The 21,375-nt window shown below is 29.1% G+C and overlaps 1 protein-coding gene across 2 annotated transcripts; it reads left to right on the forward strand.

Annotated features, from left to right (window-relative positions):
* Positions 1–13,778: 13,778 nt before the first annotated feature.
* On the forward strand, positions 13,779–20,021 carry LOC122719811 (ER membrane protein complex subunit 1). 2 transcript variants are annotated; one of them, XM_043945976.1, is made up of 15 exons: positions 13,781–13,963; positions 14,102–14,217; positions 14,633–14,816; positions 15,488–15,643; positions 15,769–16,105; positions 16,196–16,499; positions 16,979–16,999; positions 17,530–17,702; positions 17,787–17,948; positions 18,061–18,345; positions 18,421–18,616; positions 18,710–18,907; positions 18,985–19,110; positions 19,291–19,518; positions 19,734–20,021. In XM_043945976.1, exons 1-15 carry the CDS (start codon positions 13,794–13,796, stop codon positions 19,892–19,894), a joined length of 2,817 nt encoding a protein of 938 aa, XP_043801911.1. In that variant the 5' UTR covers positions 13,781–13,793; the 3' UTR covers positions 19,895–20,021. The 2 variants fall into 2 exon arrangements, with proteins under 2 accessions (XP_043801913.1, XP_043801911.1); XM_043945978.1 differs by lacking the exon at positions 16,979–16,999 and having other exon boundaries at positions 13,779–13,963.
* The last annotated feature ends 1,354 nt before the right edge of the window (positions 20,022–21,375 follow it).

Below are 21,375 nucleotides of genomic sequence, written 5' to 3' on the forward strand. Positions count from 1 at the left end.
AAGGGTCGCCCGGGGATCCCCTCGTCCCGCTAAACTAAACTAAACGTATATTACGATGATCGTCGTGGCCGTTAATGGCACGGCACAGTCATAAGATATTGCAATCCGTATGTTACCAATTATATACACGGATAAACGGATCGGCCGTTTCAGTCCATTTAAAAATCGGAGGCATTTAAAGATCGTCGTTTCATGAAAATTTCAAAAAAAATTGAGAGTTTGAGAGATTTTGCGTGCGGAAAATGTGTTTGCAATTTTTGTTTAACATTTAAGAGGAAATTATATTATATTGTTCGAATTTGTGTGAATTTATTTATTAATTCGATAGTGGAAGAATGGAAAAAAAGAAAAGGAAAAAGAAAAAAAATGAAAGGAAGATAAAAGGTGATTATAGAGGTTTACGATTAAGATAATAATTTTATAAGAATCCTGATATACATTGAAACATTTATTAATTATTATAGATCCAATGTACAAAGAGTGTTTTATCTCTCTGCAACTTATCTTCTTCCGTAATCTTATCGTTTCAACTGGCGTGCGACATACTTATTCCAAAAATCTCCGCGCAAAATGAAGTTTTCTTATGAAATTCTTTCTTTCTCTTTCCATTCCTTAACAACGTGTTTCAACAAAAATAATTTCAACCAACAGCATCATAAATATCTCAAAATTACTTTGACTCGTTAAAAAAACTCGTAATGATATTGCCTAATCCTCAAATAATTATCTAATCCTCAACAGAGGCGCACAATGAAAAAAAAAAAAAAACGAACAAAAAACAAAACAGAAAGCGATCAAAGAATCATCTTTGTCGAGGCAAACTCCATTGAAGGAAACTTTTTTTTCCTCAAGCAAAAATAAAATCAAGATCGCTCTCAAAGAACAAAAGCTAATAAATCATCTGAGAGCAATATTCAAACGTCTCTTTAGACCATTAGGTAAGATACGTAATAAATATTAAATAAAGATTCTTTAAAAGTATATTTTAAAATATTCTCCACATTTCCCAAGACGAGGTGCCCTCCCTCGGCCGTAAAAAAACCTGGTTAGGAGCGTGATCATCGACACAGGCTTAGGAGGAGTCGCAGTAACTCCCGAAACTTCGCCGTCGCTCTTTCCTTTCGACTGCGTATCGAGAATCACGGGAGGAGATGGGAAGAGGAGGAGGAGGAGGAGGAGGAGGAGGAAGAGGAGGAGGAGGCACGCGGAGGAGACCCAGGTCCGCAGAGATTCGAGGATTTAGCGATGGAATAAAATCGGTATACGGCCTCGTGAATATGTTGTGCCCCCGACACGCCTCGCGTTTCCCCCGAGGATCGCCGAGGAATTCTGACGTTGGGAACGAATATCGCAGTTGTTCGCCGAGGACCATGAATCCGTTTCCCAACAGCTGCTCGTGTCGTTTTATTCGACGGTTGCTCGGGATATTGACTGCGAGACGGAAGTCGATCGCGGTGTGATTGAAGCTATCCAGTGAAAGAAAATGGAAGGTGAGGCGAAATTGAGCGAATTTATCGCGAATTTATTTATTTATTTATTTTTTTCTCTTCTCTTTTTTCACTACACAATTGAAATTTCCATGCTGTACTATTGCAATTGTAACTATTTATTATATACTTATGATTTGGAATTGTTGTTATTAAAAATTTTGTACCTGTAAAATTATTATAAGTTTCAAACTTTAGAAACTTTAGGATCTAAGAGATAAGTTTTACAAAGAGTTTTGAAGTTTATCATTGAATGCGATTGAACGATAGAACGAGAGAGAAAAATTTGCATTTCAATTCCCGTTCTGACGATCTGACTACAAGCGGTACAACGTAGTTTCTGACGGTCGTAAAACTTTTCGGCCGATTCCGTAGCAACAGTTAAATTAAGAGGTTGAGCGCGAAGAGGTTGTCGATGAAATCTGGGCTCTGTAAATAAGACGCGAGTAAACGTGGCGCGTTAAAGTTTGTTCACGAAATTCGAAGGTCTAGTTCCGTGCCGGTTCGAGGCGTCATAAAATTTGCGAAGATTACTCGCGTTCGAAATATCAGTCGTCTGAGCAAGATAAAACGGCAATTAATATTAACTTGAGCAACGTGTCTCGCATAGGGTAATAAAGATACCGTGTCCCGTATCTCAACCAACATCACCGAGAAACATTATCATCGCTCGTTTCCATTGGCGTAGACTTTGATCCCCGTTTACACGACCTTCGAATGTCTGAAAGCGACGTTGCGAATCGCTTTGACCAAGATCAGTGATGTCGAAAACGATCGTCGATTAGCTCTTTTCGCTTCCAAAAATTCGAAGTAACAATGTTTCTCTTTTTTTCTTTTTTTTTTTTTGGATTTTTATCTTCGATTTTCTTACGATACAGTTATCTTCTTTGAAGTAATTCATGTATATTTTTAACATAGCGCGATCGTTATTTTATCAAAATTTAAAAATGATCATCGTATAAAATATTAATTTATAAATAATTTTTTTTTTGAATAATTTTCGATCGAGTCAGTTTCGATACCTCGCCTTCTGGTTATAAATTTTCATCGTAAGAGTAAAGAGTAAGATAAAAACTTCGTATCAATGTCACAATTTATTTACTTTTCTAGGAAATTCCATTTTTTTTTTATATATATAGTTTTCAAGAGTACTAAAAAATTAGACGTATATACATTTCGAAACGAAAGATAAGAAAAAAAAAATAAATAAAAGGTTGAAATTTCTGGATCGAATCTGAAACGAAATCTGAATATATTTAATAATTTTCGTTCTTACAAATAATTATTCGTTTAAAATTTAAATGATATCAGTTATCGGCAGATTTCGAGTTATTCCGTTTAATTAAAAGCTATCAACTTTGTTATTAAGGTACTCCGTTTTAATCGACTTAATTCCAGTTTAATCAACTTAATCGAAACACCCATCGGTTCCGTTTTGTACAACTCACTTATTGGATTTCATTTAAGTTTCTTTATTAATTTCGCCGTCGAGAACTTTCATTCATCTGGCTAATTAAAATGACTGTATTCCTCGATTACTTTCCCTTCGTTTCATTTTATTAGCCACACTGATTTAAAATATTATCAACTTTCTATCGATTAAATCTTTGCACATAATAAAATATTACTTACTCCGATTCTATTGATTAATCGTACGTATAATTCTTTTTATATGGATTAATATAAAATGAATTCGTGATATTTTTTTTTTTTTTTTGAGAAGTTTATATTCTTTATATTATAAACCGCTGTTCGTTATAAATTGTTCCATAAATTTTTTAAAAATTATTTATCGAGAAGATCGAGATTGCGAAATTAGTAAAAATTTATTCGCGTTATTCTTCGACAAATGCTGGAAATATTTATAATATATATAATTCTCTTCAACCTATTCTCTTCTCTTCCAAATTCTCCACCTGTACAAGTTAGACCATAGTATATCCTGTATAAACCGCATAGAGTAGATCTCGGGTAGAGTGTTATTTATTGGCGGTGCGGTGGTTTGAATCGAGCCAAAGTAGCAGACCAGTCCTCTGTCTTCGGCTTACATTCGAAACCAGCTTGCTAGTTCGATCTTGAACGAAGTAACCATACGGATCGTTTGTTCGAGAGAAAATTAATAGGGTTTGCTGGCTTTAATTAGGTTTTTGCAGAATAAAAAGTCGAAAAGTGGAAAACAAAAGAAGATGCAAGAAGAAGAAGAAGAAGAAAAAAAGAAGAATAATCAAAAAGGGGGTGAAAAGAACGCGGTGTGATGAATTTTAATAGGAGGTAGAAAAATGAAGGAAATTAAGGAATTGAGAAAGATAAAAAAGAATGAATGTATAAGGGAGAAATATTTTGTAGGATTAAACTTTAATAATGAAGTATAACGTTATATAATGTTATTTGTGGAATTTAACATTGTTATAAATGTAAAAAATTTACTGAAAATTTTTTTTATCCATATTTTTTTTATCCATATCATTTGTAAAGAAAATTTTCCTAATATTCAAAGAATCTTATTTTAATCATTGATAACAGAGGATTTCATTTTAATTTTAGTTAAAAAATTGGACGAAGATTCAGAATCTCGAATCTTCTCCTTTACTCTTCCCAACAGTTACGATGCAACGATTGTTCTCCATTTAATATACTCGACAGCCTTTGTGAATCGCAATCAACGTGAGTGCAAAGTGTGATAGTACTTTAGTATGCACGTTAGTATAAAACTGAAACGTGTACCCTTTTTAAATTAAATGACAACCCGTCTATCTTTTCAAACGATTAATTTACTAAAATAAATAAACTGTTTCTACAAAAATAATTTACGTACAAAATGATATTTTAAAAATTCATTAATACATTTTAACGTGTTAATTAAACTTTGACAAAACTCAGATAAGAAAAAAAACAAAAGCGATTAATTTTTATATACTCTAACATCTTATGTCAAACATCGAAAAATTTCCAAAATCACCAAATTTTCCTCCACTTATATATATAAATAGTCTTCTATTTTATATTATTCCCGCATTAAGGATACGCGATACGAGTGTTCTGAATGCCGCGCGTGTAGATATTAATTTAGCCCGGCCAACAAAGTTCCGGGGAAAGTTAAAAAGGCTGCTTGCGCGCCAAGGCACACGCGCCCGTCGCGGCCGCATAATTTCCCCAAACTTTTTACGAGACAACCCGAGAGACGCCTCGAAGTAAGATGATACAAACTAATCTCGAGCACCGGCAAACTTTCAGTAGAGACACTTGAAATATGGCTGGCAGTGATCGCGCATGCGCATGTGCTAACCGGGCATGCGGTTGCGCGCATTAACACTTTTCGGATTGTACGAAACTATACGTATTCTCATACATCTCCGTTCAAACATAGGAAACGCTTGTACTAAGAGACATTACGTAAAAACTTAAAAAACGTATTATAAAGCAAACTTTCCTTTAAGAGATCCCTTCGCTAGCTTTTAAAAACTAATTCTAAATAGATTCTCTTCGTTATTTTCTTGTTCATTTAACATCGAACGACTTTCTCTCCAGATATTGTAGATACATGTACGGTTACAAGTCATTCGCTTTTTGCAGATCCCATGCATAGATGCATGTAAAGATCATATCCAGTATTACATAATGCATTTCTGTCTCCTTCTACTTTTTCCTTTTCCATCTATCCATTCTACGCATATGGCGCATCGACTAACGTGTTTCAAATGAGGTCTTTCGCGGCCAGGGAGTCGACCGAGATTGAATATAAACGCGGGAATAAGAAGCTGTTTTATCACGCTCTTCGTTCAGCTTTTACTCTAGTGAAATTGAGGGCTTAGCGGCATGGACTTAGAGAATCGAGAGAATTCTTCCTTGGTGGCCTTCTTCTACTTTCCCCGCGAAAATGAAACGACGCCAGAAACGTTCAAGATGGCCGTCGCGAGTCTTACTTACTCGAGGCGTTCGTTTAATTCTCATGATAAGCGTTATTCGTGCTTTCGAATTTTCCGTGGTGCACGTTTTCTCGCTTCCTCCATTACGTAGAGTCGTTCAACCATCCGGTATACCCCTCTTACGATAGTAATTAAGAATTTTGGCTAACGAAAGTTCCGAGTCGGATAATAGAATCGATCTAACCTTGTCCTTATTTCCTCCTCGAGTGATCATCTTTTTGTCATCGTTTAAACAAACTTGAAACTTTGTTCTTCTTCTAAATATCTTATTTAATAATAATTTCGATGCAACAGATGAAATCTCGTCTTGTCTAACGTCATCAATAATAATAATAAAAAACAAACGAATGCAATATCAATATCGGTATTATAAAAATGAAGAAAAATTGAAATATTCCAAGTCTATCCTATCGCTGGGGAGGATAACATTCTGGGGGCAAGACTCTTGGACAAAATATTATATCTTTTCGAAGAAAGAGCAGTCGAAGGCGCGCACGCACGCACGCACGCACGCACGCACGCACGCACGCACGCACGCACGCATGTACACACGATATCGTTAAAATGCAACTGACGCATGATTCAACGTTCTGTCGTGGAAGAGGATACGAAACGAAGAGCCCGCACCTGCAGGGCACTTTGAAGTAAGGTAGGTAATCCCTGCTCGCACGACGGTTACTAAGCCTCCATGATTTAGAAGCTCTTGGAGTATTTTAAGAGTCCCCTTTGCTCTGCCACCCCCGAAAACAGCCGCGTACAAATACTCGGACCCGCGACAGGAATGCAACATCGAGACCATCGTCGTTTCTGATTTCTTAACGTATCGGATAGTTCATCAGAATCGTTCAACAATGAATGATTCCAAATTGATATTAACCGTAAAGTTGAATTAAAAGTTTTAAAAACTTTCGTAAAAAAATAACAAATATCGTTCGATTATCTTCTTTTAAGACTTTTTATTCTTATCCAAAAAGTAATCTGTTTAATCCCACCTTTCCATAAAACGTTCGAATATAAAGTAAAGAAAAAGAAAAAAAATCTACATGTCAAATAGCGAGAAATGAGAAAAACATAACCTTCTATAAATGCAAAAGAGTTCCCCTCCTCTCTCTTCCCCAATTTGTCCAAGAATAAAAGTAGAGAACACGAGGAACGTTCACAATTCGAGGATCGAAACGTATTAAAGTCGGATCCTAATATTCGAGCGGAAAGATAGCCAGCATCTTTCGGATCTCCATTCCTCAAACAACATAATCCCGCGGGACTAAACTTCTTTCCCGGTGTTCCACGTCAAACGAGCACACATCGTGATACCGAGAAACGAATCGAGGAACCAAGGGAACCGTGTATATATGTATATATGTATGTATGTATGTATGTATGTATGTATGTACGTATGTTGGTCGCGGTACAGGATGGTGGAGAGATACCGAAGAGGAGAGAAAGGAACGAGGAGAGAGAATCTGGACATCCGGAGGCAATGGCCCTCTTCAGTAACCGGTGCCTCGAGAGCCACCCTCTCCTGTTCTAACCCGCCGCCTTTTCCGACCTACGAACCTACCCACCACCGCCTTCCCTTTTCGCTCGTTGAATCTAATTACACCCGCCAAGACCCACCCGCTCGAGAGGGAGACACGTAAAGCTGCTAAGAGGAACGGAAAGAAGAGGGTCGGTTGTCCCCTCCCCCCCTTGCTGTGCAAGAGGGACAACCAGATTCGACTAGGGGGCCGAGGGGGTGAGGTATCGAAAGGGGAAAGAAGGAGAGAGAGCGCGTGAGAAGCAGAGAGAGAGGAGAGCGTGGAAAAGCAGAGCGTTGCCAAGCGACGGGAGCCATCTTGGAGGGTTGCAGCCACTAATGGCCTAATGAATTTAATGGAGGCTTCCCGGCATAGAGTAGCAGGAGAACTGAGAACCGAGGTGGAGAATAAGAGGGATAGAGTAAGACGGGACGGAGAGGAAGCTCGGGCGAGGCGAAGGAGGGACAGGGAAGATGAGAAACTCGACGTCGTTGTCGTCGTCGACGTCGTTGTCGTTTCCCTCTGTCGTCCTTCCTCTAGTGTCTGTGTCTCTAATTTCTCTGAACCGAACATTCGCCGTGACCAACGAAAGAAGGAAACGGAGAGGAAACGGAAATACTGTGGACGATGATGGAGGGCGAAGTATGCCCTTTCGGCTCTTCCTTCGAAGAGTCGAAGTCGGCCTCGAAGGATCGAGACCGACGAGGTTCTTCTTACGAGATCTTGGATTTTCGTAATTAAGTAAAGGGTGAGTGGCTTCAGTCACCTTCGAGGGAAAGGAAGAGGTGTCGTTTGTTTGACATTCTTTTTCGAATTCTTATTCTTATTATTCTTACGATGTTATCATCGATGCGATGTGAAATTATTTTTGGAATGTCATGTTGCTGGAAGATGTTTTACGAAACAAGTAGATAAAGTTCGCGTCTCTGTAAGAAAATGATTTATGAATCACAAATGATGTCATGATGGATGTAAGTACTCTCTCTCTCTCTCTCTCGAAGAGAGAATTTATCAATTTAATTAGAATAAAAACTATAAAAGAAATTTATTGTATTTGCAAAGAGAGATTATGTAATATTAGACTGTACCCTTTACATTGAAGTTCAAACATATTAATAAATGTTCCCGCAACCTCGCGAATCTCGCAAATTAGATAAGTATACGTAAATCTGAATTGAAACAGGTGCGCTCGAGATTGACCCTTGAAAGGGTGGTTTACTCATTGATAACAAACGCAAACGATACGAGATTATTACGAAGATATGGATATTATAATGACAGTTGTACCTTCGCCCAGATAATGCAATGAGAAACTCGATGTTTCTATCACTTTAATTAGTCCGCTCGCTTATTTACGCAGCACTCGTGATCTTTCGTACGTGCACAGACAAATAGGAAAATATTTGAACAAAGAACGATTACGTTTTTCCAAATTATGTTTTTTTTTTTTATGTAGATTATAGAAATAGTAATCTTTTGAACATGAAGAAATAATATCGAGGTTGAAAAAGTTGAAATACTTTTTTTTTTAAAGTTATTATTTTTCTAATATATTGATATTTTTTTAATTCATTTATATGTATTACGGGATTAATTCTATGATTTGAAAATTTAAAAGAAAAATTCTAAGAATAAGTTCATATATCGAACTTTATTGTACTTTTATCATGCAAACGCGTTTTAATTCATTTTCTTTAACATATACTCGCTTTTATTGGTACGTAGTCTTGGTATCTGCGCGTGCGTGAATGAACTATGAGCGATCAATTCTGAATTTCAGAAACTCTCTTTGTCTAAAATATAGTGTCTAGTTTAAGGTTATATAGCTTATTGTAACATAAAAATGAAACTTGAATATCGTTTTTTCGAATTAATAAATCGTCAAAATTATTATTTAATTCAGTACTGTATAATTAAAATACATTTCAAAATTTCAAAACAGAAAATTTGATCTTATTACTCTTATTACTCTTATAATTTACCATTCTTAGAAAAAAATTACAAACTCTTTCTAAATAAAAATTCATATAACGCAATAGAAAAAAAAAATGAAAGAAACAGAATAAAAATCTAACATCATAAAAATGTAAGAATTAAATTGTTGAAGAAGAACCTTAGTCACATCGATTTGCCCTAGAAACGCGAACAGAGAGTGGAAGTACATAAAGACTGAAGTTCTACTTCTTATCAGCGGGGACAAGAAAAGCGAAGAACTGTCCCGACCAAAATCCACATCTACGTTCTAGAAATGAACTTCTGCTGGACTTCTTGAAACGATTCTAATTACAAGCTGATTGTATCAGACATTGATTTATGAAATTCCTTCATCAGCCTTCTGTCCAATTATATTCAAATGGTGAAGCAAATAAAAGTAAACGAAAACCCATTCGATTAATTCTAATTTGTTTGTAATAAAGGAAAAAAATTCGATTTAAAATTTTCAAATGCGTGAAAAAGATCCAAAATATTTAAAAATCCAAATCAAAAATCACACCAATTCGATTATTCTAACTAACTCTTAATCAAGATCACGCGTTCACCACCAATCAGATAACGATCTTTCGACGAGACAGTGTTCGCCAATGTTCGATTGATCCAGTCAAAGAATTGGAAAATGAGGAAAAGGGGGAAAAAAGATACGTAAAAAATGACAAGTCTCCGTCTCTTTCCCGACAAGATGAGAGAGTCACGGTAAAGATGGGTCGGAAGAGGGAGGCATTGCATCCGAAAAATAAAGGAAAGTAGCAGCGGTAATCCACAGCGCAGGGCCAGGGTCTTACCGAGGCTTCTACGGATGTTTATTGAGTCGGTACGCGCACGCGCTACATGCAACACTATCATCTCATCTCATCCGGTCTCGTCTCATCGCCCGTGTACCAACTCTTTCCTTCTTTCCGTTCACGCGTCTCACTCCTTTTCCCTCCTGATTTTTTTTCTACTCTTCTCTCACCCATTCTCCCTCTTCCATCCTTATTTACTTTTACTTTCCTTTTCACATCATCTAGTTTGCCTCTTCTCACCCTCAGTTCGATTTTTTCGTACTAAAATCTTACCTCTTTGTTCGTTGCCGCTTTGGGTCTCGTTTCTTCTCTTCCTCGTGGCTGTACATTCTCTTTCATTTTTTCACTCCGTCACTCCTTTTCTTCTTTTCTCTTTTTCATTCCATCCACCGTCATCATCTTATTTCCACACTACATGTGTGTATTCGTTTCTTCCTCTACCACAACCCCCATAGAGTCTCCGCTATCTTATCCCCAGTCGTCTTCACGACGTCCATTCAATCCTATCTCATCTGGAGGAGGTTAGCCTGAAACCGTCACGCAACCGTCCCCCATTTTCTCTCTTCGACCAGTCCAGGGAGAGCTTCATTCATTTCTGGCATCGAAGGAAAAGAAATCGAGACCGTATACCCGGAGTCGATTACGAGTGTCATTTCTACATGACGCTCTTTTCTTATTTTTCTGTTTTTCCCTCTTCTTTCTCCGAGTGGTACGCCTTTGGTCCACGTTTACCCTGTAAATAACACGACAGAGGATATTAGAGAGAATCGAAGGCTGGATATAGTAGCTTCGAATCATTCTTGGATATCATATTTGGACAAACTAGAGGCTATCCCTATGAGAATAGATATTTCATAAAAAATTGTAATTGTCTTTCACATTCATTCACATTCGCGAGTTCAAATGGATAAATCGAAATTGAAATACGATATTATGTTATTTATAATTTTCATAAACATCAGTCATTAAAAATTATATTTCAACATGAAATTTATTATTCATTGAATAAAAATTGAATAAAGAATAATATTCAATAAAAATTTAATTTAGAATTATATCGTATAATCTATCTAAAATTATAATTAACATTCTGATTCTAAAAAAATGATTTTCAAAATTTTAAATGAATTCATATGAATGCAAATAACGTGACAAAATTGTGAATAATGGTACAATAGTAGTTACAATAACGAATTGTAACTGTCATTAAAATCTGTGAGAGCAGCGAGCGAAGTACCTAGTAAGGGTAAGTGAATGAGTAAATAAAACCGCTTTTACGATTAAGAGATTAGTCGTTGGAATTTGGCGCTGTGGTTACGCGTCTTATAATATTTTAGTACAGGCGATTAAGCAGGATTGGGTTGACGACTGATTCGAGATTTTTTTTCACCGTTCCTTTAAAGTTCTACAAAAAGCAGGCAAATTTCTTCAACTATACCATTTTTAAACGAATAAAATATAAAATCATTTCTTTTATAAAAAAAAAATATGGAATTTTATCTTTATCGATTAAAAATTATCAAATGACAAAAATAAAAATAATAGTAATATATCGATGTTTAAATAAATAATTCCAAATATTTAATTATCGTTAATTCATTTTAATTGTTTCAATTAATTGTCGAATTAAATCTATTTGTTATTTCTCTAAAAAAATATTAAACTTGATATCGTCATACTTTTATCGTTTTCGTCAAACGTTATCCTACAATCGTAAAATAATTTACAGGGAACGAATTTTACCTTCTTAAATCATCGCAACAGGGCTACAAGCCCGCTTCGTTAAGAAATAAGAGTTCAGGTGAAAGTGTTTGAATGTAAGAAGAGGTTCACGATGATGAGTGGCGGTAGAAGAGCGGAAGAGGAGAAGAATAGGTAGCCAAGAATGCGAAGTAGGGTGATTTTGTTCGGCCCTCTAAGCGGTAGGATTAAGTGCTACGTAAATTCTTCCGGCGGCCTGTTCCTCCTCACTGCGGATAAAGAATCGCTGCTTGGTTAAACACATCGTCCACGAGGAAAAATGAAAGTCAGATGAGGTTGAAATATATATATTTTCAAATATTATTTCTTTATAATGATATAAAGATTTAAATATAAGGATAAAATAAAAAATAACTTACATTAATTTCTTTAATTTAATTATTACTGTAATTTGTAGAATAGATTTATATATTTATGAATTTTATTTTTAATAAAATTATTTCAGTAAATTTGAATAATATATTTTTACAGAATAATAAATTTAAAAAATTTAAATTAATCAAGAAAACTAGCAATCATTAATTAAATGATATAAATTGATATTTTATTAAGAAGAATTAATTGTAAATTTTATATAATATTGTTTATATATTTTTTATGTACTTTTTTTCATGATTGGTATGTATCTTATAGTTATTGTAATATTATTTTATAAGTTTTTATTATTATTAAAAATTACTCGCAGATTTACAAAATTTAATTAAGTAAAATTGTTTACAAAAGTAATTAAGTAAAATTGTTTTAATTAATATTATTTTAATATATCTTCATATTTTTTTTATATAAAAATGTCAAATATTGTAATCTAAAATGTAATATAACGTCATCTATCGTACAAAATGCGTACAAGATTTACGAAAAATGGATTTGATTTTTGAATTTTCTGTATACATATTAAACATAATAATTTCATTTAGAAATTAATAATAATATATTATAATATTATATTTATAATATATTGATTTTCAAAAATTTTCACATTTTAAAGTTGAAATTATTTGAGGTCGATAGATAACTATCTCAAAACATAGTTACCGAGTGAGGAAAAGTCAGATCAATGCTATTTTGTTATATCATTGATTGCATGATAGGTAATGCAAATTTCATATTTATATATTTTATTCATAAATATTTATATTATATATAATTATTCGAAAATGTTTTAAATATGTTAAATTAATTTATAATTATTAATTATAATTTATTTATCCTATTTTTCAAAAGATGTTCTTAATACTCAAAAGATGACGTTAACAGTCAATTCTTATTTTATCTCTTCCTCTTATTATCTTTCTCCCACTTTATTTTCTTTTCTATATTTGTCTTTCTACATATTCTACAAATGTATTTTAAAGATAATGTCAATTTCTAATTAAAAATATAAAATTATAATGTATAAAATACAATATGTAGAAAATACAATATTTGAAAATACAAAAATACATAAAGGATAGAAACATGTATAAGATATAATGCGTAGCAAATAGCAAGAATAAGAAACAAACTCTACTTTTTTCAAGGTTGGTATTTGAGATATAGTATTTTATGAAATGTTATATTTATCTTATTATATTCTCATTGTCAGTGTTCTCAGAATTTGAATTAATAAAAATTTATATAAAATTTAATAATAAATAGATTTAATAATGTATTCTTATCAATTTTTTTTCAAGAATTCTTTCAAAAATGATTTATATGTTTTGTATGATTTATATATTTTTATTAGTGGGTTTATTATTAATGGATCTATTATTAATGAGTTTAAACAAAAATAAAAAGATATATAAATAGTATATAAGTATATTTTTAATATCTTTATACAGATTAAAATTATTTATACTATTTTAACATATAACATATTATTATATTATATATTATATATTCAATATATTATATATTATATATTATATATTATATTCAATATTCAATTAAAATTAAAAAATTTATCACGTATCAAAAGGAATTTTTAAAAAAGGAATCTTTAAAGGAATGTTAATTTATAATAATTTCTTCTATAATAATATATAAGATATCAAATATTTTAAATAATTTTGATAAATAAAATAAATAAATATTCTTCAACAAATATTGTTATATAATTTTATAAGTAAATTTCTATTAATTATGTATTTATTTAAAACTTAAAATACTTATATTAAAATACTTATAATTTTTTATGTTTTTAGAAATTATTTATGAAATTTTTTATAAAATTTATAAAAAAAATAATAAAATAATACATAGATTTGCTTGTAAGGTGACTATCGTTCGTTTACGTTATCAATGGTTGTACACCAGGTACGAAAGAATTCGTGTAAGTGGATGGGTGATACGTTCACACTTATCGTCATGGCTCCGTTTATATGGAGTTTTAGAGGGAACATTAACCGGTTTTTAATTGATATCCAGATATTACAGTATCTTATCATATTAATTGGATTTTTTAATTTATCTCTGTGTCTTTATGAAGATCAAATTGGAAAATTTGACTGGTAAATTATTCGGAATTCTTAAATAAATGTTGATTATAATGAATTTCTTAAATAATGCAGTAGCATGTTACCGTGATTTGACAGTGTATCAATTGTGTTGAATCACTCTTAATTAACGATTTGTCGTTATATTTATAGGAAGCAGAATTATGTTGGTAAAATTAAATTTGCCAATTTTGATACTGTCTCGGCCGCAAAAAAGATTATTGTTGCTACTGAAGAAAATGTTATTGCTGCGCTGAACCTTAAATCAGGTGGGTTATAAACATTATCGTATGAACATTTAAACATAATAATAATGTATAATTTTTTAATTTCTTAATTTTATCAATAAAAATTTGCATTGTTTAATACCCATTTAAATATAATTACAAAATAATTAAATTTTTGGTATTTATTTTTATATTATTTATATTATCTAAGATTTATAACTTAATAAAAATAGCTTCTGTAATATAAATAAATTAAATATTAAAAACGATTAACATTATAATTTTGATATTTTATTATAATTGTCTCAAATATATTATTTAATTATTTAATATAGTATAATTATGTATTAATAGATATGTAATATTAATAGATATCTAATATTAATAATAAATAATTATAAAAATATAAAATATATTTAATAAAAATTATAAAAAAATAAATAAAATTTTTATTTAGGACAAATATTATGGAGACGTGTATTAGAAAAAGGATATGCAGGTCAGATACGAGCATTAGGTGGAGTTACAGATGAAGATCTTGTTTCTGTAAATGGAGGTGTACCAGCTATTGTACGTGCATGGGATTTAGCCACAGGACATATACTTCATGAATGGCCAATTGCTGAACAGAATCATAATAGGTAATTATATTATATATATATATATATNTATTCTTTAATATAACTTCAAATAGATTTTTTTCAAATAATATATCTTAAAATGTTATTAATTTTATTAATAAAACTTATAATTTTGTGAAAAAATTATAATATAAATAATAAGATGTAATTATAATTATTGGTTTTCAGACGTTTCTCTCCATTTATATCCTTTTCTACACTGGGATTGTACAGTCCTGACAGGTTTCTTTATCTTTATTTAATGCACAATCAGCAATATATTTTATCATACTAAGTGATTATATTTCACAATAACATTATTATTAGTATCTTAGTATTACTTTTATGTGATTATATATATATATTTAGTAATTCCAGTGTAAAGAAATCTGAAAACAATTTCTTTAATTTCAAAGCAAATATAATAAAAAAAAATGAAAGATTTTTTATTTAAAAACAAGGTGAATTTATTAAACAATGAATATAAATTATTTAATATATAATAAACCTTGTTTTACATTCAAAAATATTTCATTTATCAATTGTATTGTTTATGAAAATTTAATGAACTTACAAAATAGTATTTAATAAATTTTTTTATAAGTATTATATTTCAGCAAAAATAATATAATAAAATATTTATATTTGTTTTTTATGTTAACATTATTAATATAATTATTTTTCTCATATAGAATTAAAGATGTAAAATGGCATATAAAAGATGGAACGTTGCATCATATTTTACCAATTTATAATAGTGGTGTAGAAGTAACATCTTATGATAGTAAAACTGGAGATAAAATAAAAACAAGAAGAGTTTCTGCGCCATTTATAACTCAAGAAACAGAGTAAGAAATTACTTTATGAAATATATTATATCACAATAAAAAATAATTAAAATTCTTATATCTTTTTAAAAAATATAATTATTTAAATAAAGTTTTCATAATTTTTTGCATTTTTTTAATTTTAGATGTGTTTTAGCAGCCCCCTATTTAGCTTGTTTAAAAGGAGATAGTTCTCTTGCTATACTGTTTTTAGTGCATTTATTTGATACAAATTCTCAACCACAATCAGTTACAATAAATACTATATTTGGTGCTGGTGCACAAGGCCCATATCATTTAGAATCAGTGCTAGGTGAAGAACCTGTTGTATCCATTAGTGCAGATAATAATCAAAGAAAACGAATTTTTCTTGTTGGAGAAGTACCTGTTCCTATTCAAAAAGATATAGTAGGAGATGCTATGCTTTATATAGTTTCAGTTGATAATGAAAAAGTACTTTTAGAAACAACCTATAAAAATGGAGTAAGTATTTTATATTCTAATTATATTATATAGAATTTTCAAAAAAAAAAAAAAAAGTAATCATAAAAACTTCTATTGATATATTTTTAGGTAACAGAAATTGTTGCTTCAGAACTTTTAACATCAAAACCTATACCAAATTTATCTATCAGTGTTACGCATACTTCTTTACTTTCACCAACAATTGTAGCTTCTGTTTGTCCACGGCAAACAAAAGGTGTAACTTGTCGTCATTTATTAGCTTCCCAAGATCACAGTGTTGCATTACTCCAACATAATAAATTAATATGGGCAAGAGAAGAAGCACTTGCTAGCATTGTAGCAGTAGAAATTATAGAATTACCTATGTCAGATAGGGATCAAGAAATAGAAACAGAATTTGATCAGAAAGAGAGTAAGTATAAGTTATAAATGTATCATATTTGTTAAAACATAATAAAAATTATAATAGAATTAAATTAAAATAAATATTTATATAAAGATAAAATAAATATAAAATTATTTGAATTTTAAAAATACTATTATGAATATTAGGTTACATCATTAATATTGACAACATTAATAAAATTTCATATACAACATTAATATTTTGTTGATATTTTTTATATTTGATACAAATATTTTTATATAATATTTTAAACATTTTTCAAATGAATAATTATTTGCAAAAATTTAGTATAAAAAATAATAATAATTTTATTATATTATTTCTTCATTTCTATAATATTAACCAAATATTACGAAATTTATTATTATATATTATATATTATAATTTAATCATAATTAAATCGCGTTATATAATTTCAATTTATTTGTTAAGAGTATTAGCTATACTGTATTAATTATATTTCTTTTGTGAATGGCTGCTGGCAGATATTGATGTAGACAGTTCATGTAAGTAATGAAGCAGCAAGAGATGATTTGAAAATTATTCATCTTTCTGCTGTTTATTAGTCTTATACAGTTATACATATTAACTTTCTTTAGAAGTTCAAGAAAATATAAACAAATTACAATGCAAATTAAAATTATAATAACAAATTAAATGCAAATTAGTAAATATTTTTGTTTTTGCTATTTGAGAACATTCCTATAATATTATTTGCATGATCATATAAAATATTTTTTTATATTTTATAATTTGAAATATAGATATTTTAAATATGATAATATGTTTAAATTTAATTTAGAAATATGATATTTAAATATTTTTGCATGAATGATTCAAAAAATAATAACAATTATTATATTTTCAAATTTAATTGTGTTTTAATTTTTTATTAACATTATTTATTATTATTGTTTGTTAGTTTTGTAATTGAAAATTTTATTATTCCTTTGGACTTTTTAATATGATATACAAATAATAATTATTAATATTAATATTATATATGTAATTTATTTTATGATTTTATGTTATCTAGGGGATGTACTAAGTATGATGTTTAGAAGAATTAGTTCTCAATTTAAACAAGCAAAAACATTTTTTCAATCTATACTAAATTTCACACCTCAACAATCCAATCAACGTAGTGATTTAGTACGAGATAAATTTGGATTACATAAAATGATTGTCCTTGTTACATCAGCAGGAAAAGTATAGAAATAAATATTATATATTAATTGATTAACACTATAACTTAAAGTTATAATCAATATTAATTCTTAATCTTATTTGTAGCTATATGGTATTGAAACTAGAAAAGGTGAAATTATTTGGCAATTGAGAGTGCCAAGTATTCGTGGTTTTTCTAAAAGATCTGATGCAATAATTTTATATGTACAACGTGGCAGCAGACATTTTCCATATCCTCCACAATGTGCATTATTAGCAGAGGACAAAGTATATGTTAAAAAAATTATATGTGACATTATATATATGTATATGTATATTATATTATTAATATAATATTTCTTAATAAGTTCTTAATAAAATATTTTTTTAAATATTTTAGAAAACAGGAGAAGGAATTATATATACATTTAATCCAATTACTGGTCAACCATTGGATGGTTTAATAAAACTAGGATATAGAATAAAGCAATCCATGTTACTTCATGTAACAACGGATGATTTTTTGCGAGGCATACTTATTTTTGACATGCGAGATAAAGCTCATGTATATCCTGAAGGTGCAACTGCAATTGCTGCATCGCTTGCTAAAAATACATATATATTTACTGCTAATCAAGCAACTGGAATATTATCTGGATATTCTTTATCATATAGTACAGCTCAAGTACGTATATAAAATCAAATTATTATTTAATTATTATATTATATAATTTATATAATTTATAATTTTATCCTTCAGGAACTTATTTCTCATAAAGTATGGGAATTATTGCTTTCACCAAAAAACCAAAGAATAACACATGTCGTATCAAAAAATCCAATAGAACGTGTTCATTCCCAAGGTAGAGTTCTAAGTGATAGATCAGTTTTATATAAGTACATTAATCCTAATTTAGTCGCTGTTGTAACTGAGGGTGCTGGACACACTCATAAAAGTATGTTATTTATATTGTTATATAATTATATTTACATTAGATTTATATATATATATATATATAGTTAATTTTTAAATAATCCGTGACTTACAGATACGCTTAATCTATATTTATTGGATGCAGTATCTGGAGCAATGATATTTTCTATTATGCACAAAAGAGTTCGTGGTCCAGTTCATGTTGTGCATTCAGAAAACTGGATAGTATATAGTTATTTTAATGAAAAAAGTCGTAGGACAGAAATTGCTAGTTTAGAATTATATGAAGGAAAAATACAAAGTAATACCACAGGTACAATTTGTAACTTTTATTACAACTATAATTGATTCCTACATTTGTTTATTCACAATAATTATTATATATTCTAGTGTTTTCATCTTTAGCTACAACTAAGTTGCCAATTGTTGAAAGGCAAGCCTTTATTTTCCCTGCAGCAATAGAATCGATGCGGGAAACTATTACAGAAAAAGGTATCACAAGCAAACACATTATAGGTAAGTATAAATAAGAATTAAATTATTATTATTTAAATTTATATTAAATTATCAAATAATAATGTTCATTTGTATATATAAATAAATCTTTAACTTTGCTTAACTTAATAAAACTCAATAAAAAAAATTTAACTTAATAAAAGAATGATTGATTAATAAGATGGTTTTTATATCTATTAGTGGCTTTAGCTAATGGCGGAATATTGGAATTACCATGGATGATGGTAGATCCACGACGGCCTATTAATCCTGAAATACGTGAAGAAGGTGTGATACCATACATGCCAGAGATACCTATCCATATGGATGCGATAATTAACTATAATCAAAGCGTCTTTAGGGTATCTGGCATTCATACTAGTCCTAGTGGCCTTGAAAGTACTTGTTTAGTTTTTGTACATGGTCTTGGTAAGTACACTTAACTTTAGTATTATATCATAATAAATTATATTCTTATTTATCAATACCTAAAAAACAATATTTTTGTTTGTTATTGATAATATAGTAAATATAAAATTATTTTAATATAAATATAGTAATATAGTAAATAATATAGTAATATAGTAAAATTATAAAATTTATGCATATTAGAAATATTTATGCATATAATACGATGTTCGCAGACTTATTCTACACACGCGTGGCACCATCTAAAACATTTGACGTTTTAAAAGAAGATTTCGATTATTATCTTATTGTGATAGTATTGGCAGCGCTTTTAATTTCATCGTACGTCACAAAGAAACTAGCATCCCAGAAAGTGCAAAAGCAAGCATGGAAATGATATTTCATTTTTCTAGAAAATCAATGCATTACATTCTTAAGTATTTGTTCACTAAAAGCAAAAAATTTTGCTAATAATAATTTGTAAAAAAAAATACTGTTTTATAAAAAGCCAATGTTACTGCAAAGTAAATGTCAATAATTTATTATTTTACCTAAAATATCTTAATATATATAATTAATTTAATATATATTATTAATATATTAAATAATTTATATATATATATATTATTATTATTAATATATATATATTATTTATCCTTTTATTAGTACAGAACGCACACAATAAAAAATATATTCCTGAATATTTTAAAGTGTGCTAATCATTGTATGACAACAGTGGACCAGGATCATTAATTATTAGATGATTAAAATAACTGATAATATGCTCAAAATAGTTTTTTTGTTAAAAGAAAATAAAAATATCATTACATGTTTTTAATATATATACACCTATTTTAATAAAAAATTAAGATTAAAAAATATTAAAAATATTTAAAAAATTATTTTAATTATCATATTTTAAAATTAGATAAATTAAAATTTTCGATTTTTTTAGAAATTTTTTATTATTTATGCATTAAAAATAATTAAATAGAATAACTAATTATTTAAAAATTATTAAAAATTTTTCATATTTAAATCTTATAACATATATTTTATTCTAAAAATATTCTAAAACATTTTTTAGCCTTTTTTTGCAAGAATTAAAATATTATAATATTATATAAGCATATAATAAAAAAATATATATATTAAAAATAATTCGAAAAAAAAGACATTAAATCTGTAAATATAGCAATATATATAAAATTCATTTCAATTTTTATTATAATTCATATTAATTTATTATTATTTATAGAATGAAACATGAATTATAAAATTATATAGCAAAATAAAGTAAAATTTTTACATTAATTTCTGCTAAGCATTTCCGTAATATATTTTTCAAAGTAATTTATGTTAAGTTGCATTTATTAAAAAATGTATAAGAAATATTCTTCAAGATCCTCAAATATTTTAAATTTTAAGTTTTTACATTTTATGTTTTTTACATTTACATAGTATTTTTTAATTTATTCAAATAAAATTTATTATTCATAAATTTTTAAATTTATATTGGTATCACAATTCTTTTATTAATTTAAAGTTTAAAAAAATGTATAATAAAAATAAAAAAATTAATCTTCATCAATTAACAAATGAAGATCAAGTTATATTATGTAATAAAAAATGTAAAAAACACAATGTATGTCATGGTACAAAATAATTTAATTTGTTATATATTTATAATTTATAATTAAATAAAGAGCTGTATAATCTGTGAATAGAACATATAAAAACATGTTTTATATAGAATAATTATTTGCTTTGTAGATTAATGTAAAATTTTAAATAAACACAAGTTATTGTACAAATAAAAATGTAAACAATATAAAAATTGTAAAATGTTAAATATCATAATTGAATAAATATTGTGTA

This window comes from Apis laboriosa, unplaced genomic scaffold (genome assembly GCF_014066325.1).
Source record: "Apis laboriosa isolate Shangri-la unplaced genomic scaffold, ASM1406632v1 scaffold9_cov152, whole genome shotgun sequence".
NCBI lineage: Eukaryota > Metazoa > Arthropoda > Insecta > Hymenoptera > Apidae > Apis > Apis laboriosa.